Here is an 18741-nt window from a genome sequence, read left to right as displayed (position 1 = left end):
TTAAGAAATATTTTTAAGTGTTTCTGACTAGTTTTACCACCTGTTGCTGGTAATCTTTTAAATGTCAGTTTTAAATGCTATAATGGTACTTTAGCAGGTTTATAGTTAATTCATGTAGCTGCAGTGGGATACTTGGGCTGAAGCAATTTCTCCTTTCTTACAGAGAAATGCATAAGTAAGCTTATATCACCTCTGCTCCCATCCTGCGTGGTTAATGTGAAATACCCAGAAAATAAGGATTTACTGTCGTCTTTTCTACAGCCGCAAAATGTGTCCTCTCCTGGGTTACTGCAAGGCTTATAGTTCAATTTCAACCCAATACCTAGGAAACAGGGGTAGGGGGGTGGGTGGTACACTTTGACACTTTATTCAAGATACTTATTAATTTTGAATGGGGGGAAAAAAGGTATTTCTAATTCTTGAAAAGGAAGCAATGAAAGTAAAGGAGCAACTCTGATTTGGGTACTTCATGTGGGCACTGCTCTTCTTGAATGAAAAGCAGTTTCCTGTCTTGTGAACTAGGTCGCTAAACCTTACTTGCGCAGTGCTACTCTGAAAAATACAAGTCTTGCATTCGCTTTTTCTAATTTGAAAATTGATAAGCAGCCAGGCTACTACATGCAACATAAACCATGTCCTGGAATGTCTCATGTTGTTATATTCATTTGCTTAGTAGATACGTATAGGCCTTCGTACCAGATAGACAAAGGTAAAATATAGTATTTGAATTTCTCTCAGAATTTGCAAGTACTGCTTGAATCATAGTAAACATTCATAAGAGCATATGAACATCTAAACTAAAATGCTAGAAATGAAACCTAAACCAAAGGTAGGGGACTTGCTGTCTGTTAAAAAGATCAAGTGTAGGTAGGTAAGGTTTTGAGAAAATACTGAACCATCGGCTAAACAAAAATCACTTGCTCCAAAGATACTGAAAGTGCCTGAGCTTTAACTCCATTGTTGGACCCTATTCAGGGTCTTCATTTACAGCGTTCTGTCTCTGTAAGTAGATATGGAAGATACACTGAATATTTTCTGGAAATGTTTTGAAAACCTTAATGTGATTAATTTGTTATGCTTCAGCTTGGCTGGGGACAGAAGAACTCTCCTGTGTCTTGAAAAACAGCACTTTTTCTTTCTCTGAAAGGCAATACAGCTTAAGAGCAGACCTGGTTTTAGTGTATTACAGAACGTGGTTTCGCTCATAACAATTGGAGATACGTCTTTAAAAATCTTAAGCTATGAGCTGAATAGTGCAAAACTGCAAGGTTGCCGACATAAAATGTAAGTATGTCCACATACCAAGATGTTGCCGCTAGTCTTGATGAACAACTAAGGAACAGATTTTGCTGCTTGAAGACAGAAAGAAAGGAAGTTCTACAGCTGTTTTGCGTTATGCTTACGTCTGGTGTGGGCTAATTATTTACAAAAATTCAAAGAGAAGGGTCAGGCAGAGAACCCTTTCCTTTCTGCCCTTGAGGACTCGGGGACAGTGTAGCAATTAGATACAGATATGAAGAAATAACGCTAGGATTTGATTATACTTGGATCCCTGTCCTGTGCCCTCTGTTAAAGGTCCGCAGACTGTTGCAGCAGCAGAGTGGCCACTCCCACATGAAGGGCCATGGCTCCTTGTTTATTTTGCTACCATACAAATGCATTTTTAGCCCATCTGTGCAAAATCTGTCAAGTTGCATAGTATCGAAGAGGTGGAGAAATGCAATACTCCGTGTTGCTGGATAGTGAAGCCAGTGAGACTATAAGAGAAGTGAGCTACAGCTGTATGACAGAGCTCCTTTCCCCTGTGCAGTAAGAAGGAATTGCTGTAACATCATGGGGGCTGGGGGGGAAGGGGAGGAGGCTGGCATTAAGCTGCTGTAATATATAAATCTTGTGCTTTCTTTTTATATTTTATACATTTTAAAAATTATTTTATATTTCTTGTTGGTTCTGCTGGATACTTTGAGAGACACCTATAATAATTGCTTTTCATTCCTGTGCCATTTCCTATTCTCTTTGAAAGCACTGTAAGAACCATGTAAAAAGTAATGACGGCTGTAAGTCAGCTGTATGTTTGCTTTCTGTAGTATGCATGCCAGATTTGGACTCAAATTCTCTAGATATCTAGAGAAATAAAATCTTAGGCAAGGAATAAATCAAGCATGGCTTATCTAAAATGTGCAGAGACACTCGTGTTCTCCTAGGCAATTTTGAAATTAGGAGGCAAAGAGAAAAGACCTTTTTTCTTCAGAAAAATCTCGTAGGATTTTTTTTCCTTTTAACAAGGTAATATATCAAATAAGGCTTTAACTGTTTGTATAACACATCCTTTACTTGCAAGGTATTCAACAGCTTCCGAAAATTTAAGATAATAGGATGTAAGCTACACAGCCACAGGAGCACAGTATCTACACAGAGTGATTTTTGGATCCATGTGAGACAGAAACTTACCTGGGTTTGCTACTGTGTAAATTGCAGTTAATGTCTGCAAGAACTAGTTAAGTGTCCTTGAAGGGAATGTGTACTGTTTCAGAGGGCTATCTGTGAATACTCTTAATACAGATATCTGTAACAGCAGAAAACTGTGATAGAGGATTTATTCTGATCTTCTCCAAAATAGTCCATCCATTTTGTCCATCTTCAGAAAGGACTTGTAATGAAACGTGTTTAAAATGGAACCTTTGCTGCTTCTTTGCTCTTCTATCTGTTACGCACTGTCTTGTGTAGTAAGGTAAGCTATCGTGGTCTCTTCCTTTTTGTAATAGCCGCAGGGACCAGTTCCATTTTGTGGCTACTTCAGAAGTATGTGAAGTTGGACCTTTGCCACTGGAGGCGTACTTTTAGTATGGCCATCGACATTTGCCTGGATCTCTGGGTTGCAGCATCTGCACAACCTCCCTTTTAAAAACAGAACGTTTGTTTTTAAGTAAACTTTTACATTTCTTCAGTAAATTGGGTTTTTATCCAAGTCTTCATATTTGAATCATCTGCTTCTCTTTTGTACGTTAAACTTCATTATGGGGTTTTCCTCCCCCTCAAAGAAGATGCTTTTGTGGTTGAAGTACAGTACTGGATTTCAGGAAATCAAGAGTTCAGTTTCTGGTTCAACCACAGATTTCCTGTGTGATTGCTTACTATCTCTGCCTTGGTTCCCCGCAGATGTAGTGATGAAGTTTCACAAATTTGCAGGTTAGCAGGGCCCATCTTGATCATTTAATCTGATACGCTGCATAACGGAAATGAAAAAAATTAATTGCTTGCAGAAATTACAGGGTTTGTTTCTGCTGTAACATCTTGGAAGGTTTAAGCAGCCTTGATTTTGTTCAAGAATCCAGCATTTCCCCTAGTGAAACATTCTCACCGTTAAGACTCTTCAGTGGTAATGTGGGTTTTTTTCTTCTTATTTTGAGTTTTACCTAAAAGTTTGCTCTTTTTCCCGAAAGTAAAAGACTTGGTTAAGTAAAATTCTTAGACTAGCCAAGGCATCTCTTAATAGTTTTCCTTGGCTAAATTAAAGAGGTCCCTTAGTCAGCCAACCTGAGTGTTCAACGTAGTTCATCCTTTGGGTTAAGGAGACACTAAATGGTTGGATTCGCTGTGTGTGCGTGGATCAACTGTACTGTGCAAAATAGGACCATATTTTCAGAATACCTTTATTATGAGAGTTTATTCCTATTTGCTTCCAGAGTTAGATGGCCGGGACTAGGTTTCTGCAGTGTAATGCAGCGGCATTTTCTTTTCTAGAAATAGTTTGCAAAACGCGGCTTTGAACTGGGCTTGAGGTGGTGACCTGTTGCCCTGAGGTTTTACTGCATGCATGCGTAGCATAGCGTGTGTGTCTTGAGCCAAAACCCGTTAACATGGTACAAGCTTTCGCAAAAGGGTTTTCAGAGAAGCTAGCCAGTAGAAGCAGGCGGCTAACCACAAACTGAATACCCTTTCCGTGATGAGTTCTTCAGGCCTCTCGAATTCATTCTGGATTTTTGTTTTGAACCCCTTTCACTGTTCGGTTTTGGCAGTCATAACTATATGCAACCAGTTTCATCGATATAAAAGCATGGTTACTGTTACCTCTTATTTTTGCTTAATATTTTGCTCCAGCATATATATCCAAATATTGCACTTCTGTTTCAACAAGAAAGTTCCACTGAGAGCTCGTGTGTTCAGCTGGAGTCAACACCCTCCCATGTCTGCTAATGGAAGGCTAATCTGAGCACTCCTTAGTCCTCTTTAGTCATACCTTAGTTTAAAACGCAGAAGAAACTGCACATGTGTTAATCTTACGGACTTTGCTTTAAGCAGGTTAAGGACTACTTTGCAGCTCTGCCAACAAGAGGAATCATAAGGACAGTATGTTATGACAAGACATAGTGGCAAGCGTCGAGGCACCGACTCCACGCTCTAGGCTCTGCAACCAGCATGGGGTTTTTTCTTTGTTTGTTTGTTTGTTTTTTAAGTCATTTTTTGAGTTTTTACTTTAATGCCATTAGTAGTCTGCAATTTACCGAAGCTTCATTTGACTGTGTTAAAATGGAAGTTGTTCAACTAAGTATATTTCTAGGCAATTCATGTTGTTTTTCATGATTGATCTCTCACTGTCATTATTGATTGTTCCAGTATGTTTTTGTCATCACAAAAGATGTCTAAAATTATATTTTCTTTCAAATCACTTAATGCTTGTGAAGACAGAGCACACAATGAAGACAGAGCACACAATGCAAACACACAATGTGAAGACAGTTCTACACAATGCTTGTGTAGAACAACACAAGGTTGCAAATGGAGCGAGCCCTTTGATACTCAACTAGAAATACCTGTTGAATTTAACAATTTGTTGGGGGGGGGCTGTTCTGATTTTCCCCATCTGCGCTTTGAAATTCTCATTTATCAGAATGATAAGCAAGACAAAGCCAGATGTCTTACAGAAGTCCTCTGCGTCACCACAATTATTTTGTCAGCCCAAATGATGACCCTGTTTAAAGAAGGTGTGGAGGCTGGGAACAGCCTATTTTCTCTAGAAGCGACTAAAGTGATGCTAATTGTATACCTGTCTGTTATTTTCTTACATGTTAATGACTGCAGAGACCTTGCCGGCCAATTGTTTCTCAGTATTCCTGGATAGCTAGTTACAACTTTCATTCTCTCACTTGGTTTCATTTTCTTACATAGCACTTCTTTTCCAACTGTCATTTTATTTTTGGAACACAGTCAGGACTAGACTGGTAATGTTCTGATCCCTAGTGATATTTCAAGGCATGTCTGCTTAGTTCTAATAATTGCTTATTCTGTTCCAAAAAAACTACCTTAGTTCATCTTAAATTTCCTTCAAAATGCAGCCCCATTTACACCTTGACTTAGCCTCGAAAATAGGTACAGAAATGGTATGGTCTTATTCCACCCTGCACTGCTTTCTGTATCATTTCTCACAGTATGTACTCGCCTTGTAGGGGCATGTTAAGATATGTGGCATAATTTTTTTTCCTCTGCATTTAGGAAAAGAATTACTTGTCTGTGCAGGATATTGGGTGGTTGTTAGAGGTGGCAAAGTAAGGAAAAGAGTACCTTGCATCACAACGGAAGATGATAAAGCTTGTAGTAACCCTCAATTTCTCATAGTCTTAAGAAATAGAAGTGGGAGAGGCTACGGAAGTTGTTACTCTATTGTTGCTCTTTCTTCTTTCTCCTTCCCAACAGAATCAACTTAATTTGAACTACTCTGACAAGTGTTGCCATCAGGATTCATTACACAGTATTCAGACAGACCCGTAAAAGTTCTCTCTCTTGCAAAGATAAAGTTTACTTGTATGGTAAAAAAATTTAGATTCCGGGGGAGGTGTGTGGGGGGTGTGGTGGTGTGTTGACCTGTTGATTTTAGCCCTAATTGTGATGCTTTTTGATCTTTTTTTCTGTCCCAGATCACTGAAACTTTTAACAAAGGAGTAAAACTTTTAGTTTTGTTTGAGAAGACAATACAAAAAGCATATGAACATGTTGGGGATATTTACGTAGCCTTGCTGCTGCAGAGAAGAAAGGACTTCCTAATGCAGGGTTTTAAGATGAAAGGACTAGTAAAATCTTTAAAAAGATGAGCTTAAGACGGACACTCAGGATTCACCTGACAAACTTAAATATGCGTGTTTAAAGTTTGGGGTTTTTTTAAAGTCTCTAAATGTTATTTTCCTTCTATACCCCTCTGCCTGTTTCCCCCCATTGTTATTTTCCCCTCTCTTATTCTTTCCCATCCTCTAGTTTTCACCCCTTCCAGTCCCCGCCCCAAGTTTCCTCTCCCCGCTTCTCTGTGTCCCCTTTTGCATTAATCCAGGTCCTTGAATTCTGTACAGAAACTGTATTTATTAGATAAGTTTAATAAAAAATCATCCCTTTTCAAGTTAGTATGACGAACTGAACAGCAGAATCTGCAACTTCATACAGTTGAGAGACCAGTAATTTGTTACTCATACCTGGGAATATTTTTCACTAGAGTGTTTAGAAAACCACAAAAATTTTTGTTTGAATAGGTTGTCCCCTCTGTAGGCATATAGGCACTTTAGATATGAATATATATATATAAATATATATGATATAATGTATATACACAGTACACCTATATACCTATACGCACATTGAGGCACACACATTGTCGTATGTGTATGTCTTTTAAGTAGCCCTGGATGATATGCTGCCAGGAAACTTTACATTGTTTCTGCACTTCTAGATAAGGCTCTAAATTACCAGTGGTACCGGCTGTGCCTAAATTGAAAGATAATGGGAAATGGTAATAGCAAGCTGCCACATAAATAAATAGTTGAAAGTGAAAGGAGGAAGGTAGATTGAGCAAGCAGCTCATGAGAAAGTATTACTTTCCAAAATGCAGCACAGAAAGAAGAAAGCTAAACGGAGGCTGAATCTTAGACGTTCACTCTGTGCATTAAGTTTAATGGTTCTATCAACGGCTTCATATGACAGGAAATGATCTGGGCGTTTTGTTCACTTATTCTGGATGCCCTTAGTTTCAGAGAGCAACTGGTAACATGGATTGCACCTCGGAAGGGGACAGCTGAACTCTCCCTCTGGCTTTAGTGAGGAAAGAGCAGCGATGAAATCCGTGGACTGTGTGCACGTCATCCAACAGAAGGATACCGCCTCCTCTCCCTCTGCCCCCCCTGGTGCTGCTTCAGGCACCACGGGACTTTTTTCTGTCACATTCCTGTGGCTTGCAATGCTCCTGTCCTCTTGTCTTGCAGCAGTGTCTCTTTACCATGTTATCACCCTGAAAACAGAACTAGAAGCTCTGCGCAGCGAGCTGATCTACAGGGTCCGGGCAAGGTCTCCGCTAGACCGGCCACCCGTGTCCCCTGATGAAAATAAAGCGGGTACCCCTGTTTCTTCCTTCCTGCAAGTGTCTGCAGCTGGTGGCAGGCAGGTAAGCTGGAGGGGTGGGTTTTGGCTTGCAGGGGATGAGCAACTGGGAGGCTGCTTTCACTGACTGTCGCTTCTCCCCGTCAGGAGAACAGGCTTCCCGGTCCTGGCCCAGCTGAAAGCTTCCAAGAGGAAATCTGGAATGGGAGCAGAAACAGGGGGAGAAGGTCTGTTGTCCACACAGAAGAAACAGGTAAATAGCAGCCGGTGGAGCGGGTTGGGATGCCACAGTTGGATACTGTCTTGAGACAAGCAGCAGCGCTCGACTCGTATCTTCTCCTGTCAGCTGATCTGTGCTCCCAGAGCCCCTTAAGGTTTTAGAATTCTTGCTGAATGAATGGTGTTAACTGTAGGTATATTCTCTTAATGGTTACCATGCTGTCTGAGGTACCAGATATTCAGGCTGCCTGCAGGCTGAACCTTGAACCCAAATCTTCTTCTTGTGACAGGTATTTCTTGATGATGCAGTAGAGTTGAGTAAGGCAACTTCAAATTCTTCAGACTGTAAATTGCTCAGTTCTAAAGCCATCATTCTCAGTTCAGGGTAATGCCTAACTTGTTTCTCTCTGATCAATATTAGGGAGGGAAAGCTATTATTAAAAATGCCAAGTCATTTTTCTAGGAAAACATGCTCATCCTAAAAGAGAGAAGTAACAAGAAAGCTCCTTAACTTTGGGGAAGTAGGAGCTTTCAAAGAGAAAGGCTGGCTTGTACCTGTCAAAAGAGGCAGACTACAAAGAATTCAGAAGTTTAGCGTCATTTCTGCATTAAAACAATCTATTAGTGTAATTAGCAACATTCATAAAGGCATGCCTATCCGGTAAGATTTTTTTATCATGGCCTTTTTAAAAGGTGCTGCAGAGAGCACTGAAGACTGTGCTCCATAAAAGACACCTGATGTGTATTATAATGTTAGAACATTAATGGGATATATTTGTTTCCTTTGGGGATAAAATGCCTACCTTTTTTTCTTTTTCTCTTTCCAAACACAATGATGCCTGATAGGATGAAATACAGAATTTTATGATAACAATTTGCACACATACTCTAATTGCGCCGAGTAACTAAAAATGTTCCTGAGTTGCTAAATCAGTTCAATACTCTTACAGATACTTTTAGATTGTTTTAACTGATGAAAGCTGATATCTTAACTTATTAATAGATTAAGTTAAAATGGAGTAATTTGTAGGTAAAGACTAAATCAGACTTTGCTTAAAATGTGCTTTTGATTGACTAATTAATGTGAAATGTATTTCACTTAAGCTTCAGCAAGCTAAGTGAAATGTGAGTTCTAGAGTATAATCACTCTACTTACCTCCAAGTCTCTCAAAAGAGAATATTCATTTAGGACATCACCCAAAATCCATAGGTTTAAATGAGATTTAGTCTATTTCATTAGTAATCTTTGGTTCAGGTTCTTGGCTAAGAGTGATTTCACAAACAGGACTGAGGACAAGATTGCTTAAATTGTCTTTCTTGTAGCCAGTTTCCCATCACAGGAGCCACAGAGCTTCCCTGCTCTCCCCACTCTAGCATCTCCGAAATAAAAACTAGTGATCTTTTATACCTAAAGTACAAGTATCTTCAAAAATAAAGGAGGCATGTCTTTTTTTAAACGAATGTTACAGCATCAGTACTCTGCAAGTTATTCAGTTCCCCTCACAGTAGCTTTCATCTGTATTCTTATTGCAATTTGAGGGTGTATGGGGGAGAGGAGGGTTTTGGGCTCCTCAGCTGTGCTTCTGGCAGATGTAAGATTCTTCTCATCAGGTAGCCACCTCTGATTATACCTATTTATCTTTCTTCACATAAAATTCTAATTAAGCTACTTATTTCTGTAAGCATTTTTTTAAAGATACAGCTGTTTTTAAAATTGTTGAGGACAGATAACAGAAAGCACAGAATATGAGCATTCATTTAAAAGGGAAAAGCTACATAGGTTGACCTACTGCAAAACCGTTTTCTAACACGACCGTCATATTTTTGTATATAAAAAAGAAAAAAGGTAAATGACAAATCTTGCACTTATATAAAAGGTCATCTGTTAGACAGGGTTACCTTCCTGCCTGCTCTAATTACAACAAATTAAACTTGTCAGAGTTCAGTAAGATGTTACATTTTCTCAGATCAGACTTCACTGATGACCATGAACCTACTAGTCAATGTTAAATTTTGGTTTAGCAGAGTGAGTGAAATAAGAGAACGTGGTGTTGTTCATGGTGCTGAATCCTGTCTGTTACTTGGTCACGTACACACAATTACTAGCGCTGCATTTTGATCTTCTCGCGTCCATTTCTGGGTACCGGAATCCCAGCAGCCTCCAAATCATCCTGCAGATGCACTGCGCTCATTCTGGTACAACGGCAGATAAATTAGGGTATTGAGTGAGGTGCCTTGTTCTTGTCCTATTTCTGTTTGCTTCAACAAGGTCTCAAAGTAGAGCCTGGTCTCATAATTAATCGTTGACCCATAATTTCTCTTTAACATGGATCAATTCCTTAGAAAGTGAATACTTGAAAACGTCACTGATATACAATCGCTTCTCATCAGAGAGCAGAAGTAAAATATAGAACCATTATTTTGTTTATAAATAAAGTTGTGGTTCAATTCTGTTTTCTTTTTAAACTGTAATTATTAATTTCCAGAAATGGATGCCCCATGATTCTTTTTAGGCCCAGCACAGCCCTTCTTGAACATATGGAATTTCTATTTTTTTTTTTCTGTTTGCTTCATGTTGTGTGCATAAAAGTGGCCATGAATTAGAATTTTAATTTAAATGATAATTGAATGAAAATGGATCTAACACAATGTTGGTTTTTCATATTTTTATGGGGTATGCATTTGTCTGTGTTCATGCATAAACTATTAGTCATCAGTAGTTGTATATACATTTTGTGCCTTGAGAAAATTTCCAGCCTAAGTAGGTTGAAGAGATGGGTTTCAAGCGTCAATTCCAAATACAGCTGTACAGATAGCAGTCAGAACCAGAGTTCTTGATACAATGAGTAGGAGTTAATGGGTGATTTTGAAAGGTACATATTATTAATGTGCAGGCAGATAGATCATCTAACCACTTCAGGCAAATGTCATATCAGGACACATAAGAACAGATATAATTTTTCTTATTTGTCTTTCTTTTTACAAATTTTGCCTGTAGAGGAAGATTGCTAAACAAAAAAAGCCTCTCCTGAATTTTATGCCCGGTCACAATTATTGATTGCCTTGCCAGCGTGTTTCTCTCTAAGATGTATGTGTGCTTGAGCCCAGGAACAAGATATAGGTTCCATTACCTAAGCCAGTTCAAGTTTTATTTACACGCTCTCTCTGTGCCTCGTTCTGATCATTATTGTGGGATTCCAGTTCCCGTGGCCAAGTAGGGAGGTGAGCATCAGACCTTCTGTAAACTCAAATTCAGGCAACGTTCTGCTGTGATCAGATTGGAGCACCCATGGACTATATTTACTTTGGTGCATTGAGATTATGCGTTTCAACCAGTGTGATTGCGTATATGGAAGGAACTGAGGAGGAATTCTAAGTAATTCCACAAAGCAGTGAAACAGGCTAACCTGGCATGTGACTTGGCAATTTTTTTTTTTTACTAGCGGTTCCCAGGTTCTACCCTAATATCAGTTGTGTCCACGGGAAATAACTATTGCCATGCAAGCATGGCGTATAAGTTGTGAGAATTTTGCCGTTGTTCTCGGTATAATTGCCTTACTGGCAAATTGGTGCGCTTGTTGGTTAGAAGTGTTTTAAGTCTGTATGTTGTTGGTTTAGATCTCTGTGACAGAGGGATAGCAAGAACTTTTGCAAATGGAACTTGACTTTAGCGATCTCTGAATCAAGAAACCTAACCTTTTGTTACTAGTCTAAACAAATGCCACATATAAAATTCCCTCACCAAATATTCAAAATACTTCCTATTTTATTATTTGAAGAGGGGAAATACAAGAATTCTCTTAATAAAAAAAAAAAAAGGCCTACTTCTTGAAAAGATATGTTATTCTTTTTTGTTTCTGCTGACAACAGGCTAACTCAAAAGGAAGTAGGCCCTTCTATGCGAAAGGATAGAAAATTACTTCATACAATGCTTGCAATTTTACATGAAGAATTCCACTTACTGAATGAAAGAATCAGTGTTGCATATTATGTAGAACACTGTGCAATCAAAAATACACAAAATAGGCTTTAATTTTTAAAAACAATATCCTGCTTTATACTGTATAATAGAAGTCTACGTAAAGTATTCTTAATTCTTAGTAAATTATTTCCTTGTCATTCTGATTGTAACATGTTACTGGTAATTCTGTTAAGGTCAAAATAATGCTACCAATACTTTGAAGATATTTGTTAGATCTGAGTCATATCTGTAACTATGACCAAGCCCTTTTAAGGCAGGGACTGATTTAGTGCGTGATTAATGCCATATAAAGACTTCTTAATTAAAAAGCACCAAATTAACCAGTCTATAAAAATACACAACAAAAAGTAAAAGCAGATCTCTTGTGATGAGAAATGAAGAAGTTAAGGGAAGAAGAACTGCAAATTTTTCAAGAACATGCATATAATTTATAAACTGAATTATCTAGTGTTTAAGTATGTTTCCGGAAGTCTACAGAGAACAGATCTAGACCAAAGAAGGAACCTAAACAAGCAGGTCTGTTTTTTAAAGTTCAGGGTTTTTGCTTGGTTTTATTTCAGCAAAAATTGAGATAGATGTCTCAGGCCTCAGATATCGAAACTTAAAAATTTATGTATGAGTTCACAGATAACAAACTTGAAATTTTGTTTGGATGCATTATGAAGTTAGATTGCAAAATATTAAAAGGATTATGCAAGTTAAATAATACAAAAACTTGCGTGGGAGGGCAAATTTGATTTTACCAATATCAGGTCTTAAAATCATGCAGATATGCAGAAGGCTGCATTCCTATCCCACTGCAAAAGCTAGCTTTTTTTTTTTAAATTGTGGTTACATTGCTCAACCGGTGGAAAACACATCCCTTTGTGTGCTGGCTGTGGTTTATAAAGGCATCTGGAGTCACTAACTTCTTCAGAATTGGCTGTTCTGTTCATGGAATAAGAGAGATTCTGAAATGTTCTTGTCCCCAACCACACCCCGCAAAGCAGTTAAAATCAGGAAAAAAAAGTGCTCGTCACATTTTTAAGACGTATTTTACGAATCCTGTGTTCTGCTTCCATTATTAATTATTCAAAAATACTTTAGACTGCAAACCTGATGCTCAGGTTTGATTTACGCTGGGCTGAAGGGCATTCAGGTAGAGCTTTTGATTTATTCTGCTCAGTACTGATAGTAACTATTCAACCCATATTTTGTAATGCATATATTCTTGATATTGTACCTTCAGGTAAGAGTTGGAATAGAATTGCTAACATTTCTTAACAACGTTAACTTTTTACTGAAAATCCCTGTTAATTTACACAGAAAATATACTCTGGGTAAATATACTCTGGGATATGGATATGTATATCCATATCTTCTCCTTAATAGTAGTGTTGTTTATTCTGAAATTGTTTCAATGAATTACTTAATTTTAAGCATGTATGTAGTTCCAGTAAGGTCAAAGAGTAGTGCTTGTATATACTGGAAAGTTATGTGTCAGTCTTCACAGAATCACAGAATCACAGAATCATATAGGTTGGAAAAGACCTTTAAGATCATCGAGTCCAACCGTAAACCTAACACTGCCAAAACCACCACTACACCATGTCCCTAAGCACCTCATCCAAACGTCCTTTAAATACCTCCAGGGATGGCGACTCAACCACTTCCCTGGGCAGCCTGTTCCAATGCTTGATAACCCTCTCGGTGAAGAAAAATTTCCTAATATCCAGTCTAAACCTCCCCTGGCGCAACTTGAGGCCATTTCCTCTTGTCCTAAATCCCTCTTGTCTTGGCTTCTGAACATTTTTTTGAAGCATGTCCTTCAATCCCTCAAACACTTTTTTAGCTATTATTTGTCCTTTGTGGCTTTAGGTAAAAAGGCCACTGCTAATTTCTGTTCTCTTTATTGTCATGAATGACACTGCTGTATCCATATTTCTCCATGAAAAGGACGCTTACTATATTCTGTGGAGCCTTATTTCTATCTGCATACACTAAAAAAAGAGACTGAGTTTTTTTAGAGAATATATGTAGATTTAATATCTGTAGAATAAAGGAGAGTTGGTATGTGTTTTTAAAAGATGGAAGAGATCTCAGACTGTACTGAACTTGCTGATTTCAATTACTGTGTAGCAGTTCTCGGCAATGATGACTACTATTTCAGTGCTGCAAACAACTGAAACATAAATCCAGACTTGCAAACTGTGAATCAGGATAGTTTCAAGAATATCAATCCAGTTTGCAGAGCAGGTTTAACAAGAGTTGTCAAAGTAGCCGTAACTTTCACTGCTTGTGGACACTACTTGTTGGTAGCCAGCTGGATAGCAGCTGGTTAGTGTGAATCAGAATAAATCCTCTCTTGTTTGGTTAGTGGAAAATCCAGTGGCCACACTAGTGAGTTCTTTTAAAAGCAGGAATGAAAATTTTGATTTAGCTTACTTAAATACTAGGGAATCAGCAAATTCCCTTCACTAGGAAGGCACTTTGCTCCAAAGGAGAGTGAATGAATACCTTGTGAAATGAATTGCCTGATGTGCTTTTGTTGTGCAACTCCAGAAAATCACATTTTGCTTTTATTTGGAAGCTTCTTTTTCAGAAAATTCTGTTGCTTGCTATTGTGATAGAAAAATGACTGAAGTATAATACCTTTTTTGATTTTGTGTTGGCTTTGTTTTTCTATTCCTTATCAGAAGGCAGGGAATTCAGATGCCTTTAAATTCTTAATTTGAAAATCTATAGATTTTGGCACATGATTGATGAGTATTGACAGAACTCAAGGACACGTTCCAGTGTAGGAGACGAGAGCTTGCAGGATAGCATTCCCGTTAACGTAAGTAGGGCTCACAGGTTGCGTGGTTGTTGTGACATTGGAGCGTTCCCAGACATGCGCTTGAATCTTTGTCCGCTGCCAGTTGGCAACGCTGAGTGCTGGTGAGCATCCAGCCGTCTTCTGGTATTTTCAGGCAGGCCCCCTTGGAAAGGAGACTTAGATACAGAGAGAGGCTGCTTTCTACTCAAATTCTCTCACTACCTGCTGTGCAGCTAGAGGTTTGTGCTGCTGGGCACTTGGTTGCACACATGGGTACCACTGGCAGATGTAGAAATTGGATCCCATGGAGCAGGGCACTGCCCATTAGAGAAAGAGTGGCCAAATTTGACCCACAGTGTTCTTACCTGAAAAAGGTAAACAAAAATGGAGATTCAGCAGTCTACGGCAGAATTTTCTTCTCTTGACTCTTAGTAAATTCATTTGGTTTCTGTCAAGTGCCGTTAAGTATTACTACTCTGTTTTCCAACCTTCAAAGTAGCACAAGAACCAGATGTTTTCATTAAAATCTGCTCTAAGCAAACGCAACTATCCTTTTTTTCCTCTTATCCTGTTCCCTGACATCTATGCTTAGCAGAGTTTTTAAAAAAATCTTTGTTTCACTTGTGAGCCTATATTTTAACATACCGCAATGTTTTTCTCAGATCAAACTCCTAGTTTCTCATTAGTGTCGCCAGTTTGTACGGTTTTGAGTAACACATCAGTTTTGACAGATACTAAGCTATTTGTTAAGTGTGCATTAATTTGCTAACAGTCATCTCTGTATCTTCCCTCTTAGTCTCAGTATATGTTGATTGAGTGTGGGCATCTGAAAACATATTGAAAGTACATATATATGGATTTTGAGAATTTATTTTGAAAGTACCATGTAACCAGTATATATGACTAATATTTTACAGCAATTATGACTGGAAACTAATTTCTTTAAATAATATAGTAAACATCATTAGAAAATCTGATATCTGTGATAGCTGGCAGGGTTGGGGTTTTTTTTTGAGCTTCTACTTAGAAAATTAACAAGGCTAATCGATCTGATGATTCCTAGCTCATTTGACTTACTGCTACATTTTTAAATTATATTAGGGCCAGAGATTAAAACAAGCAAGTATTACTTGTGCTACTATCTGAGGCCTCCTGCTTAGCTGCACGATTTCTGAAAGTTATCTAGTACGTATTGCGGTATGAATTTTGTTTTGGTGCATTTGAGTAATATCTGCATTAAAATCCATAGATTATGTTTTCAAATAGGTGGTGAGACCGAGAGAAAGGGTTTTTTTATGTCCTTCCTTCTTTTTTTTTTAAAGTAGTTTCAAAAGCCTTCTCTATTCTATTACTGATTTATATTTATTTGATTTCAAAATGCTTTCACTTTGCAGTGCTGCAGGCCTGCTTGCAACTGATTGCTGACAGCAAAAGTGATATCCAACAGAAAGGTAAGAATATGTTCCATGATTTATAGCTAACTATTCCATGTATTAGCTCTTCCATCCAATTTTATCTAACTCCAAAGCAGTAACTGAGTTATGTCACTGAATATTAAAAAAAAAAAAAAAAAAAAGAAGAAGAAAAAAAAAAAGAGGTCCCTGCATCTGGACAGGTCTTGCAAATATCCTCTTTTCAGTGGGGAAATCCAGCTAGTGAGACTGGAAGTCTTGACTAGAAGTCAACTTCGTTAATTTTTGGCAGATGAAAATGAAGAAAGTAACTTTTCTTTCTGATTACCCCAAAATTATTGTTTCTTGTAGATGATTCGAGCATTGTCCCTTGGCTTCTGAGCTTTAAACGTGGAACAGCTCTCGAAGAACAGGGAAATAAAATAGTGATCAAAGAAACAGGATATTTTTTCATATATGGCCAGGTGAGAAAGCTCAATTCGTTTCAGCATCTGACTTTTTTAAGGATTTTTAATGTCTCCATGCAATATGTTTGAAGTCTGCACCTCTTTATTCTGTAGGTTTTATATACGGATACAACATTTGCTATGGGACACTTAATACAGAGGAAGAAGGCCCATGTGTTTGGTGATGATCTCAGCTTGGTGACATTGTTTCGTTGCATCCAAAATATGCCACAGTCTTATCCGAATAATTCTTGCTATACTGCTGGTAAACATCTAAGTTTTCCTTTTCTTTGTTTGCAAATAAACTGTATCGAATAGAATCTGTAGTGTTGGGTGATTAAGTGTTGTGGCAGTGGTAAAGAAAATGGACTGCATTCATGGATCTGGTTAATTGCAAAATTACAGAATACTTTCAAAAAACATGGTTTTATAATAAAGTATCAGCAGTTGGAGGGTATGATCTGAACAACCCCCTCTCTCCATTGACTATATATGTGGTTAGATACTTTGATTCTTCCAGTTACATGCCTGAAGCAGACAAAAGGAGTACATACTGTCCTTATCGAGGAACTCAGTTTAACTTAGGGGTTGAATTCCACATTTAGTTATCCCAGTAAAATATTTAGGAGCTATGTTCTGCTTTAAAACATCATATATGAATTTTAGCCACCCAATTTTTGTACACCTTACTGTGGGATTTCCAAATATATTTCTTATCAGCTTAATTCTCTACTCCTTATAATGGCTACTGCAGTTTTACTCTTTGGTTAGATGAATAATAGTTAATTCCTATAAGGAGCTCTTTCTGACTGCACAAATTAGAGACACCACAAGAAAGACCAATTAAATGCAAGTCCAGCAGGCTCAATGCTCAATATATATGTATATTCTTGCAGTAACATTTAAGGAGTTATTGTCAAGGCCTATTAAACCTCGTTCAGTAGCTCTTACCTGTCTGTCTTTCCCCTTTAATGGTGGATTTGAGGGTTTTCTCTTTTGTTATTTTCCAGCAAGATCTGTGTGAATAAAAGCTATCTATCTTTTTTTTTCAATGCCTTACAAAAAAGTGGGTGACATTGAGTGATGGAGTTGACTGTTGGCAAGTAATGGCATTAAACAAATGGGATGGGGAAGGAAGCTAATTTTTTTTCCAAATAAAAATAAACTAGTTACTTCCTCCTGGCAATTGAGGCTGTCCAAACATTTTCTTTAACTTTCTGCCCTTCCACCCACACATTCTGGCATCATAACCACATTCAATTTCATCTATCCTCTTCTTTCACCCTTGTATTACTCCCCTCCTTTCTTAACTAGGATCTCTCCACCATCCTGCCACTTCATGGTTCCTGCTTCCCAAATTCCCCCCCTTCTGCTTTCACCTGGAAACCCAAATCTCACTGCAGTATCTCATGCTGTTGAGCATGTGTTGCTGCAGATGTTAGATGTGCTCTCAGCTCAGTGACTGCAACTTGAAGGCAAGGTGCTTTTGGTTATCACGTCAGCTGATGTGCGGCTGGCAGGAAGCAGACTTTTGTGCTCTGCAGTTGCAGCGGATCAGCTGATGTCTGGTAACTCCGTTTGGTTGGTAAAGCTCATGAGACCTCCTCCAGAAGTGTGGGAACAGAGCGGTCTAGGACCAGCAATACCCAGTGCTGACCTTGACTGTCACATCACCATAACATGGGGAACCTGGGTACACCACTGTTACGATTTTTTGCAGCGTTTGCTTAAGTGAACTGTGATATGCTGAGTGCAGAGTGGAAAGTAGGTCCAGCTCCACAGACAACGTTAAGTGTCAGCTTTGGGTAGGCTGCAATTTGTAAGATTGTGCCCAAAGATAAAAAAACACTCGTCACAAGTAACAAGCCATGCTTATATTTGTACGATGACGTGTAATGACTTTTTGAATACCATTTATGAAAATAATGTATTTGAAATATTAACTTAAAAATATTCCAAATCTTTTGCCAGGCATTGCAAAGTTAGAAGAAGGGGATGAACTTCAACTTACAATACCACGGAGAAGGGCCAAAATATCCTTGGATGGAGATGGTACTTTTTTTGGTGCAGTTAGACTCCTCTGAAGCCCTTCCTTTCTGTTATTATGCTTAATGCAGTTTTCTTCTTTTCCTATGCCTTTGTCAGAAAAAATACTGAATTGTAATAAAGCTGCCAATTCGGTCTCTCCTCATCCACCACCAGCTTCTGAGAACTCTTCTTTGGTTTAATAAGTGAACCCAAAACAGGAAACACACCAGACGTACTTGTGAGATATACCCATCACGTGATTACCAGCAAGCAAATTCACTTTAGACAATGGGCAGCTTTAAATAACAACTGCAAAGCAATGGTTTTTTGGCTTTGAAACAATTTCTTGTCCATAAGGCAAATCAAAGAAGGAGTTGACCATAAAGTATAGCATAAACAGGACCATTTACTATCAAATTATTATCCATAATTGAAAAGGAAAACTAAAACACAAGTACATCTTAGATTTGCTTTGTTTCATTAATAAAATATTTGAAGTAT

At 38.2% G+C, this 18741-nt stretch overlaps 1 protein-coding gene across 1 annotated transcript; it reads left to right on the top strand.

Annotated features, from left to right (window-relative positions):
* Positions 1-1762: 1762 nt before the first annotated feature.
* On the top strand, positions 1763-18407 carry TNFSF13B (TNF superfamily member 13b). Its single transcript, XM_075526056.1, has 7 exons — positions 1763-1809; positions 7011-7423; positions 7507-7612; positions 15749-15805; positions 16118-16230; positions 16327-16477; positions 18184-18407. The coding sequence occupies exons 2-7, from the start codon at positions 7097-7099 to the stop codon at positions 18294-18296; spliced, it is 867 nt and encodes a 288-aa protein (XP_075382171.1). The 5' UTR covers positions 1763-1809; positions 7011-7096; the 3' UTR covers positions 18297-18407.
* The last annotated feature ends 334 nt before the right edge of the window (positions 18408-18741 follow it).

Source organism: Mycteria americana, chromosome 1 (assembly GCF_035582795.1).
Source record: "Mycteria americana isolate JAX WOST 10 ecotype Jacksonville Zoo and Gardens chromosome 1, USCA_MyAme_1.0, whole genome shotgun sequence".
Lineage (NCBI taxonomy): Eukaryota > Metazoa > Chordata > Aves > Ciconiiformes > Ciconiidae > Mycteria > Mycteria americana.
This window is presented reverse-complemented; position numbering and strand designations above follow the sequence as displayed.